The sequence below is a fragment of the Natator depressus genome, chromosome 4 (genome assembly GCF_965152275.1).
Source record: "Natator depressus isolate rNatDep1 chromosome 4, rNatDep2.hap1, whole genome shotgun sequence".
NCBI lineage: Eukaryota > Metazoa > Chordata > Testudines > Cheloniidae > Natator > Natator depressus.
Genome location: NC_134237.1, coordinates 69,877,570 through 69,888,807, shown reverse-complemented (window position 1 = coordinate 69,888,807; position 11,238 = coordinate 69,877,570). Strand labels below are relative to the sequence as shown.

Here is an 11,238-nt window from a genome sequence, read left to right as displayed (position 1 = left end):
ACCAGTGTGACCATACAGTTCTGGGGTGCAGCACTGGGTGTTAGATCATATTAAAGAAGTTCTGTGTTAAAATCACAAATGAGTTTGATTCCGCATAGTTTAAATTCCAGGGTATTACTAATTAAGAGGTCTCTTGGTTTTTGGTACTGTTTCTCTTCCTCTATGTGTGAAACTTGCAAGCTGCTAATTGTGTTAGCATATTCTAAGAAAGAGTCTGTTCTCAAAGTAATTCTTTGTAACAACTACTCACACAGAGAGAGACTCAAAGCAATACTCTGTAACAACAGAAACAGCACCCAGAGACTCCCCGCCCTTTTGTTGTATTCATCTCGCTTTCTTAACAATTGTGATTAAAATAGAGATAGAGGATGTATGTGGATGGATTCTTGGTGTGGATAATAACTGAATGATCAAGGAAGGGCCAGCCTAAGAATCCAGTGTCCATCGGCTGAAGAAGGCATCAAGTGGAAATAACCAGAGGACCCCCGGAGTGCAGACTGGAATCCACCCAACAGCCTCAAGAATGGGAGAACCAAAGAACAAGATAACATCTGGCAGCACGGAGCTGTCAAGAATGTGCTATCTGCTGATTGATTCAGCAACAGCATGATGAAGCAATTCCCATAGACTGGCATAGGAAGAAATTCCTATAAAAATGGACTCTAGAAAGTGACAGCTTTGGGGTCTGATTCTGAAAACCAACTTCCAGGAGCATCAGGTGAGCATCTGATAAGGCCCTGCTCCCTCCTCATGTCCCGGCCACCTGGCCAGTGGCTTGGCATGAACAACTCTAAGGCTGGTAACTATAATAACAACAGGTTTCAGAGTAACAGCCGTGTTAGTCTGTATTCGCAAAAAGAAAAGGAGTACTTGTGGCACCTTAGAGACTAACCAATTTATTTGAGCATGAGCTTTCGTGAGCTACAGCTCACTTCATCGGATGCATACTGTGGAAATTGCAGAATACATTATTATATACACAGACACCATGAAACAATACCTCCTCCCACCCCACTCTCCTGCTGGTAATAGCTTATCTAAAGTGATCATCAAGATGGGCCATTTCCAGCACAAATCCAGGTTTTCTCACCCTCCGCCCCCCCACAGACAAACTCACTCTCTTGCTGGTAATAGCCCATCCAAAGTGAGCACTCTCTTCACAATGTGTATGATAATCAAGGTGGGCCTTGCAGCAGAACCTCTGTGTGTGTGTGTGTGCCTGTATGAATGAATGTGTGAATAAATATGAAATTGAATGGAATGTTATAGCTATAACTAACTGCTTACTATGATTCTTTCTGTATTCACAATAAATGTGGCATTTTGCCTTTTCCCCTTTAATAAGATCCTGCTGGTTTTTATTTTATTGGTATAACATGGGGAGCTGTAGGGAATTGGCTGGAGCCTCTCTATTGTTGGCTCATGAGTGGTTGGCAAAGCATGTAACACAGTTGGGTGTGTCCCTGCCTGTGGAGGTCTGTGAAAGTGCAGTACCTGCCAGAGGTTTGTGACTTAGCAACCGCACCACAGTGTGAGAGGGATACCCCAGGTTGGTGGGACAGAGGGCTCAGCGGTCTCACAGTGCAGGTTGCACCCCGGGAACCCTATCACAGAGGAACAGAGCTGGCCCAGTACTGCTCCAGCCTTTCCCTGCCTCTCTGCCTTAGTCGGGGGTTTGTAAATCCCATCGGAGGGAGTCTTTCCACTGACTTCATTGGGTTTCAGATTGTGCCTTGGACAACACCACAAAAGGTTTGGAAATAAGATTATACACAGGATGACAGATTTAACTACTGTTTTGAGATCCAACCCACATCTGTTGAGGCCTGAATATGTACATGAGTCTAGAGTTCCATAAATTCTATACACCTCTAGACCAATTCTGATTTGGGACTCCACAATCTCTCATGTCTCAGCATCATCACTTTTTAGCCATTATTTCCCTAAACATACTTCAGGTGAAATCCTGGCCCCATTAAAGTCAATGGTAAATTTTGATTTTTATTACAACGTTGCTAACACTCACATCAAACTAACAACTCTTTCTGCTCCAACCTACATTAAAAAGGTCTGGGAAAAACTTTTTCCATTTTGCATGCATTAATTTCACAGAAATACTTGGCAGACATGAAGCTATATCTGCACAATAGCTGTTCATGATGAAGTCCCCTAAAAAAGCAACTGCCAAAAAGGCATCCTGGTAATAATCTCCCCTGGTTTGCTGATCTTTGCTGAACTCTGATCTTCACCCTCAGGCCTCAATACCTTCCAAATCCTGGTCTAGGTAACATGTTAACTGCCTAATGTAGACAAGGCGATGTGCCTTTAACACTTGTTCAAGTGGTCAAGTTCAATCCGTGGAGGGAGCCCCTGGGAGTTCACTCGCTGCCAGGGCTAGAGTGTCAATTCAAAGAATTCCAGAATGGCTGTGAAGTGCTATAGTTGTGTAACCTAGATAAGAAGGGGATGTGTAATGACAGGGTCAGGAGAGGATGGTGCTGTTTGGAAAAGGGTCACTGCAAGGAGGGGTGGGGGTTGTGTGAGGGGCATTGAAGAGAGGCTTATAGGAGCTGTGGGAGGGATGGGTTGGAGGGCTGGGAGCAAGGGGAGCTGTGTGTGGCAGTGCCAGTAGTTTTCTCCACCCCACCCCCTGCCATCCATTCCCCCTCCCCTTCTCTCTCTCAACTGCTTGCTCCCTCTCACCACTGCTGTACCAGGAATGGACTCACCACTGCTACACCAGGGTTGAGTCACTGGACGCACCTGGGACAGATTCTGCCTGCAGCACCATGCTGGGGCCCCACAGACTTGCCTCATTGCCACTGCTGGGCTCTGGGGACGCTCTCTGCTCCTCCTGCTGCTGGGCAGCCAGGTGGCCCAGTGCCAAGCAAGCCCTGGTACCACCAGAATGGGGCTTCACCTGGGCTGTGTACACAGGTGGCAGAGTGGCTCAGATTTGAGGTAGCCGAGTCCCCTCTAGTTCTAGCCACCCCTGCCTGTGCTTAGTAGTAGTAGGGCCATGACTCAGGTGGCCCCACCACAGCTCAGGCCCCCTTTTATCATTTCTACTCTATCCATTTTCTGTATAATGTACCCTACATTCCACTCAACTACATGCCCCATACATCCACTCACACTTTGATGCTACACCTTTTTCAGTGCTGTGCTCTATACTACCTCCCCCTGTACACTTGGGCCCAGATTGAGCAAAGCACCTAAACATGTGCATTGCAACCTTTTCTTTCATCATATCCTTCCTAACAGGCAACCTATTCCAGTTAGTACTACAGTAGTGTTCTGCACTCCTTTGCCCTTGTGACGGAGTGCTGTTGGCAGCTATAAAATGAGCCCTTTGAAAGCCAGCATCCTGGTCACTTAGCTCACCCAGGGCACTGGATGCAATTCGCGTAGTTGTGATTTGGAAGGGTAGAAGGGATGAGGTAATTAGTTCAACAGCTGGGAAGCTGAGAAGAAAGCAAGCAGCATGAAAGGCTGAGTTAGGGAACAGGAAGGGGGCTCCATGGAACTACTGTTACTACTTATGCTCCCGGTACATCACACTGGAACAAAGGCACTTGGTGGAGGTACCTCGGTGGACTGTGTGTGTTGCTTAATTTACAGAGAGAGCCAGCCAGTCCTCCCAGGAGCTGAAGGGGGAACCCGTTCACAGTTCCACATTACTAAAAACCTGTGTAGGATTTAATAACACAACTCAAATCATTTTACCCTGCAGGACAAACGAATTTTAAGCACTTTAACCTTCCCCCCCAATGCTCTCTTCTTCCCACCTCCTGTATGAGGGGATATATTTACTATGGTATTACGTGTAAATTATAATGTAAGTGCTTCAGCTCAGGGCCCTTGCTTTATCCCTGTCTGCCAATATCTAAAGAATGAAATCAAAATAAATATTTTAAGAATAAACTCAAGGCAATTACTTTCTATCACATCATTTTCTATCACATCAGTTTTAAATGCTGAATGATGTAGGTCCCAGACTGAATCTAGAATGCCGAGCAGAAGCACAACAAGGCTGGACCTGCTACACAATACAGCTTCTGTCTCTCTTTCCCCACCTCAGTGTGGGTGTGGTCTCTTCTACCCATCACCACTCAGGTAGCACACTTCCCCACTCCCTTTTCCGAGAAGATCTCCCTTCCCCTCTCAGCACCTCCATAAACCCAAACTGAGACCCAAGATTTTCAAAAACAGGCAACTAAAGTTACACTATGGGAGTTTCATCCAGGACACATCACATGATCCATTGTCTACAGCCAACCCCTAAGATACAACCGAATTTGCTCCAATCCCTCAGACAGAGACAAACACCTACAAGATCTTTATCAAGCATTCTTAAAACTACAATACCCACCTGGGGAAATGAGGAAACAGATTGACAGAGCAAGACGGGTACCCAGAAGTCAACTGCTACAGGACAGGTCCAACAAAGAAAATAGCAAAACACCACAGGCCATCACATACAGCCCCCAGCTAAAACCTCTCCAGCACATCAGCGATCTACAATCTATCCTGGAAAACAGTCCCTCTCTCACAGACATTGGGAGGCAGGCCAGTCCTTGCTTGCAGACAGCTCCCCAACCTGAAGCAAATACTCACCAGCAACTGCACACCACACCACAGAAACACTAACCCAGGAACCAATCCCTGTAGCAAACCCCGTTGCCTACTCTGTCCCCATATCTACTCTAGCGACACCATCAGAGAACCCAGCCACATCATCAGGGGCTCATTCACCTGCATGTCTACTAATGTTATATACACGATTGTGTTCCAGCAATGCCCCTCTGCCATGTACATTGGCCAAACCCGACAGTCTCTACAAAAAAGAATAAATGGACACAAATCAGACATCAGGAATGGTAACATACAAAAGCCAGTAGGAGAACACTTCAATCTTCCTGGATATTCTCTAACATATTAAAAAGTAGCCATACTTGAACCAAAACAAAAAACCCCACACACTGCAGAAACAGACTTCAAAGAGAAAATGCAGAACTAAAATTCATTTGCAAATTTAACACCATTAATTTGGGCTTGAATAGGGCCTGGGAGTGGCTGGCTCACTAAAAAAGCAGCTTTGCCTCTCCTGGAATTTACACCTCCTCATCAATTATTGGGAGTGGGCTACATCCACCCTGATCAAACTTGCCCTGGCAACACTGGTTCTCCACTTGTAAGGTAACTCCCTTCTCTTCATGTGTCAGTATGTAATGCTGCCATCTGTAATTTTCATTCCATGCATCTGAAAAAGTGGTTTTTTTACTCACTAAAGCTTATGCCCAAATAAATCTTAGTCTTTAAGGTGCCACCTGACTCCTTATTGCTGTGGGTGAAGTTTTCAAGAGCACCTAAATTAACTTAGCCTAAGTCCCTTTTTCAAGTGACTTAGAGACCCCACTGTCCAAAACTGAGACTTAGGTGCTGACTTATTTATTTGATGCCCATAATTAGGCAACTAAATAAGTGAGCTGTTTGTCAAAGTGCTGAGCACCCCTCAACAGGAGATACTGGAGCCTCTGGACTTTTGAGGGGGGAAGAGCTGGCCTCTTAGTAGGGTGCCTAAATAGCTAGGGGCCTAATTTTAGTCTTTTATTATTTAATCGTGGCCTGAATTCTGACCTCTCCCTTTGCTCTTTCACTGCCACCTCCCTGCTCCCTCCCACCCCGTTCCCAGTCCCGGCAGCCAACAGCTTGAGGGCGTTTAGCGGGGGGCAGAGACTTCAGCGGAGCTTCACTTTCCTAGCGCTCACGTGCCCCCAGCAGCACACGCCCACCGGGGCGCGTTACAATTTGCACACGAGCACGGCTGAAACCGGCCTTGCACCGACCGTATCCAGGTCCGAGCCCCGGCGCGGAGCGGGGATCCCAGCTGCCCGGGACAGCGGGTGGCTCCTGCCTCTGGCTGGCGTTGGGAGGAAGGTCAGCGTGCGCGCGTCTGCCGCGGGGCTAGTGGGGACGGGGCAGTGGCTGCTGCCCTCCGCGTCGCGCTGCAACGTTACACGCCGGCCTGCGGCCACAGCAGACCTTAGTCCTGCCGGAGCAAAGGCTCGCGCTGCTGTCGGGCAGACGCTGGCAGCAGGCCGAGGGTGAGCGCGGCGGGAGCCTCCGTAGGCAGCAGGGCCGGGGAGGTTCTTCTCCGAACCAGCCACTGAGCGAGCCCCCAGCCTGACCCGCCACGGCCTGCTCCGGGGGCCCGCCGGAGCGAAGTCTCCTGCCCACTAAGCATCGCCTGCTTTCAGGGCGGCTCCACCAATTTTGCCTCCCCAAATTGCCGCCGCGGCGGGAAGGGAGCCGGCCCTGCCTGCTTTGCTCCCCCCTCCCCCCGCTTGTTACAACCGGCTTCCAGAGCCCTGAAATCCTTTGCAGGCAGGGCTTAGTCCCCGCAGAGGGAAATGTAAAGAGTTACCGGCTCCTGGCCGCTCAGTTTCAGAGCGAAAACGTCTGCCTTGCATTGCACGATAGAAAATCAGCTAGAAGCTCAGAAATGTGTAATATGCACATAATTTTAAGGAACAGTATCTCTTTCCTTTAAAAAGATGCCCCCATCATCCTTGAATCCCAAAATGCATTGCAGAGAAGGGGAGTCGAACTAGGATCAGTCCAGGATATTGATCAAATTTTAATCCAAAAGAAGGAAATTTGAACAGTTTATAGTAACTTCAGAACGTGCATTTGATGGGACCGTCACCATCCAAATTCACCTACCTGTTGACTTACTAGGTGTGTCAGTAACCGGGTATTACTTACATTTGCTTCTGCAGTTGCCTGCAGTTAGTAACAAGTAACATTAACGTCACTTCTGAGTTCTACCTTGCTTCCTTGTGTACAGTGAGCTGTATTCTTTTCTGGTGCAACACTGAATAGTCAACAGATACATTTGGACTAGTATTTCAAAAGTGATATTTTTGTCCTGGGGAAAAGATGAATTCTAGGTCCTGCAGGAAGAGTATTTCCCTAGCCACATACATTTCTATTTGAAATATTTTCTAGAACATGCAGCAACTGATTCTGGTCTCACACTAGTGTAACTAGGAATAGTCTCACTGAAAACAATACAAATGACCCTATTGGAAAACTGGTGGAAGTGAAAGCGGAATTAGGTCCATGCTTTTGATATCAAGTTTGGAGGTGGATTTTTTCAGTGAATCCTAAAAGAATGTCAATCGTCCTAGCAGCTTTCAAAAAACAAAAACGTCAACCTGTTGAAGATGGATTGCATCGCTTTCCTTTCCAGAAGCCCTCTGCCGACAGTCATTCTGGTCCTGTGATGGTCTAGCACAGGGGTGGGCAAACTTTTTGGCCTGAGTGCCACATCGAGGTTGCGAAATGGTGTGGAGGGCTGGGTAGGGAAGGCTGTGCCTCTGCAAACAGCCTGGCCCCTGCACCCTATCCGCCCCCTGCCACTTCCCACCCCCTGACTGCCCCCCTCAGAATTCCTGACCCATCCAACCCCCCCTGCTCCTTGTCTCCTGATCGCCCCCTCCTGGAACCCCCCACCCCTAACCCCCCCCCCCCCCCCCCCAGGACTCAACCCCCTATCTAGATTAGGACCCAGCAAGTTGTAAGACTGGGCCCATCCATAATAATATTTTCCTTAAGTTCTAGACACAGTTCAGTCTGCCTATGATTATGAAAAACAATGCCTGTTGCTACATTAGGGAGCTTTGGTATGCAGAAGTACAGGGCGCATACAGGAGGTTTTCTTCTACTGCAGTAGGAGACCCTGCAGTTTGAGAATGAAAGGATATTTTAATTGGGTTGTTCATATAAATACAAATAACAGAAATAACATTAAAACAGGAATACATTCACTAAAGCAACATTGATTGCTATGTGTTAGTAATCTATAAAACATAAATACAGCCATGTGCACTTGATTGCTCCAAACTTTGAAATAATTTTCATATTTTTTGCCCAGTAGGTGAATTTTTTCTTCACCGTCATTACTAATTGACTTTAGTTACTCTTGTTCTCTGTGAACTGATAAGTATTTCCTAACCATGAAAAATGTTTAGGTTTTGAAATTTGTTTTCTTTCTGCATTGGAACAAAACTAAAACCTTTTCAAATTGTTCACAACTAGGGAGAGTGGGAGAAAGAGCTTCCTAATCACTGGGCTATTGGCTATTCTGAATGGGTGTCTCTCTCTCTCCCTCCCTGTCTCCCTCCAGCTTTTTACATCTGATGGAAATTGTTTACTGTAGTAAGGTCCTTTTGGAGGCAAAGGAAAAATCAGTTTGAAACATTTTGGAAGACATTCATAATTATGCATTATTTAAACCACATCTCTGTCTCCTAGTCAGACAAGTGTTGTGCCATATTGTGACGGCTTGCATAAGTTAGAGAACTTAAATGCTATACTTAATTCAGCTAACAAAACAAAGCTGGATTCTCATTAGAAAGAGCTGATGGTTGCTTCAGATCTGTCACTCTTCTACACTCGTAATTTGTCTTTAATTTACAGTAACTTTTGCTTTTTGGGACAAGTGACATTAGTGAAGCATTCAGTTCATCTCATTCCTTCATACACCTCCAAATTCTCCTGATAAATGTGGCATGGCTATTTATACTAATCTTAAAATCCAAGGACTTGATCCAAATCTAACTGAAATCAATGAGAGTCCTTCTGATGACATTATTGGGTGCTGGACTGGAACTCAGAGGAATAAATTCCAGAACAACTGGAATGTATATACTATAATTATTTAATGTAATAACCTGAAATGCTTTATAAATTCTTTTCTTCATTGTTTGGTATGCTATCTTAGAAATACAGCATTTCATTCTCTACTGTGAAGTTTGTTTGTTTTTTGACCATTTTCAGTTGACAATTTCATTTTTCCCTTCCCCTCCTTGTCTTTTAAATGAACCCAATATAGAGCCGCTACTTACTTCCTTTTTTATGTGTGTGTGCATCAGAATTGTTGATGTTCCCCAAAAATGTATATGTCTCTCAAAACAGTGCTGGTTAACTACTACAGCAAAAACAAAGAGTGAGAGCGAGAGAGAGAGAGAGAGCACAAAACCACTATACATTGTTTTGTGAATGGGCTCCCCAAAATAAGTGTCATCTAAACATTCATTAAGAACATTTTTAAAAAGCTATTTTGAATCAATATGAAGGGAATTCATTTTAATTAAATTGTGAGCTTAACAATGTGGTATTCCCCCATTTTAATTATCTTACTAAATGGCCGAGTTAAACAGATTGTATGTTCGAAAAGTTTTTTACTGATGGATATTTTTAATGTGTTTACAATCCAATGTCATGAACCATGTTGAAAAGTGATGTTTCCTTTTTCCTTCCTTTTTCTAGCCCGTTGTGTCCCGTTTAACTAATGAACTGAATTGCTGCTTGTCTTATAGACATGAATTACTCTCATTTCATCACTGCAGTAAGTGCCGCAAGAAAGGCATCTCCAATAAGAGTTCTGAGTGAGTAGACACTGGTCACCCCTCACTAACAGCTCCTAAACCGTATTGCCCTGTCTTCTGAACTCAGCCATGACACTGCAGATAAATAGCGGAGCAGTCTTACGAGAAAACTGTGGGCAATTATAACCTAATACGTATATAGCTAACAAATATGCTGTGTGTCTTATTTGCTTTCAATGGGTAAAGGCAGAGGTAGCTGAGATAGTTTGCCTTTGTTCCATAAAATGAATACACATTGTACCCAATGGAAACCACCCCACACAGAGAAAAGAAATGAAAATAGTAACACTGTTTAATTCTTTTAAATTCATGCCAAAAAATATTTCTGCTAATACCCCTGCTTCTGGAATTGTGGCCATTAAACTGTGATTTTTGTTGCCGAATTTTTATTAGTTGTACAGGACCATTTGACTATTAGGAAAGATGAGACTGACCTTCAGGAGGACTTCCTCTTCAATTCAATAATAGTTAATTATTGAATCGAAGAGGACATCTTCCGAAAGGTCAGTCTCATCTTTCCTCGCACTTCTGACTGCCTTTGCCTGTCACTTGAAGAAGACTAAGGCTTAAGGCCAGAAGTGACCATCATGATCATCTAGTCTGATCTCCTGCATATCACAGAGCATGCAGAAACACCCCAGGTTGAAAACCACAGGTCCTTAGTAACAACCAGTTTATATTCCCCTTATTTTGTAAACCAGTGGATTAGAGAGAAGAAGTTTGTTTCTTCCCCCACTTTTTAACAAATAGAGGTGAAAATTATATTAAGTCTTGTAAAGGAATAAACACTTGAAAAGACAAGCCTTTATGAAGACACATCCCTTCATTTAGCACTTTTGCATATGTTTCAATAAAAAGTGAGCATGTAGAAACATTCCAGGGTTAAAAACACAGAGAACCTGTTTATAAAAGTAAATTATAGTGATAAAAACGTTCTCCCTTGGTTTTAGACTAACATGGGTTATTTTTTAGTAAGCACAATATGAAAAAACAGGCTTTTGCTGCAAAGCCATTGTTAGCAAAAACAGCCTCTGTGATCAGAGAGAAGAAGGTTGCTTTTTCACCTGCTTTTTAACAAACACAAGTTAAAGTTACATTAAGTTTTGTAAAGGAATAAAGCTCTGCTTTATATTTACGTGAAAAGACAAACCTATCTGAAGAAACAACCCTTTATTTACAGGGGTGTTTCAATAATAAAGAGCATGCAGAAGCATCCCAGGTTTAAAACCCCAGGTTCTTAGTAACAGACAGTTTATATTCCCCTTATTTTGTCAACCTCTGGATCAGAGAGAAGAAGTTTGTTTCTTTCCCCACTTTTTTAAAAAGAGAGGTGAAAGTCTTCTAAGGGTATAAACACTTGAAAAGACAAGCCTATACGAAGACACACATGCCTTCATTTAGCCCCTTAAGCATAAGTGTTTCAATAAAATGTGAGTCTGCAGAAACAGTTCAGGGTTAAAAAACACAGAAAACCTGTTTATAAAAGTACTGTATAGTGATAAAAAAGCTTTCCCCTAGGTTTTAGGCTAGCACTAGTCATTTTTTTTTTTAGTAAGGACAGTTTGAAACAGCAGGCTTTTGCAGAAAAGCAGCTGTCAGCAAAAACAGCCAGCCAGTAGATCAGAGATAAGAAGGCTGCTTCTTTGCCTGCTTTTTAACAAATACAAGTGAAAGTTATATTAAGTTTTGTAAAGGAATAAATACTTTAAAAGACAAGCCTATATGAAGACAGAGCCCTTTATTTAACATTTTTACATGTGTGTTTCAATTAAAAAAAAAAATG

General features: G+C 43.9%; 1 protein-coding gene across 6 annotated transcripts in view; it reads left to right on the top strand.

Annotated features, from left to right (window-relative positions):
* Window positions 1-5,749: 5,749 nt before the first annotated feature.
* AADAT (aminoadipate aminotransferase) overlaps window positions 5,750-11,238 on the top strand; it is a 41,620-nt gene continuing 36,131 nt past the window's right edge. For 2 of the 6 annotated variants that reach the window (XM_074951140.1, XM_074951145.1), the window contains exons 1-2: window positions 5,751-5,940; window positions 9,337-9,455. In XM_074951140.1, the coding sequence (XP_074807241.1) occupies window positions 9,389-9,455 (67 nt within the window). In that variant the 5' untranslated portion in view covers window positions 5,751-5,940; window positions 9,337-9,388. Of the gene's footprint in view, window positions 5,941-5,972; window positions 6,108-9,336; window positions 9,456-11,238 lie in introns of those variants that run through there. The other 4 variants (XM_074951142.1, XM_074951144.1, XM_074951141.1 and 1 more) reach the window with 4 other exon arrangements.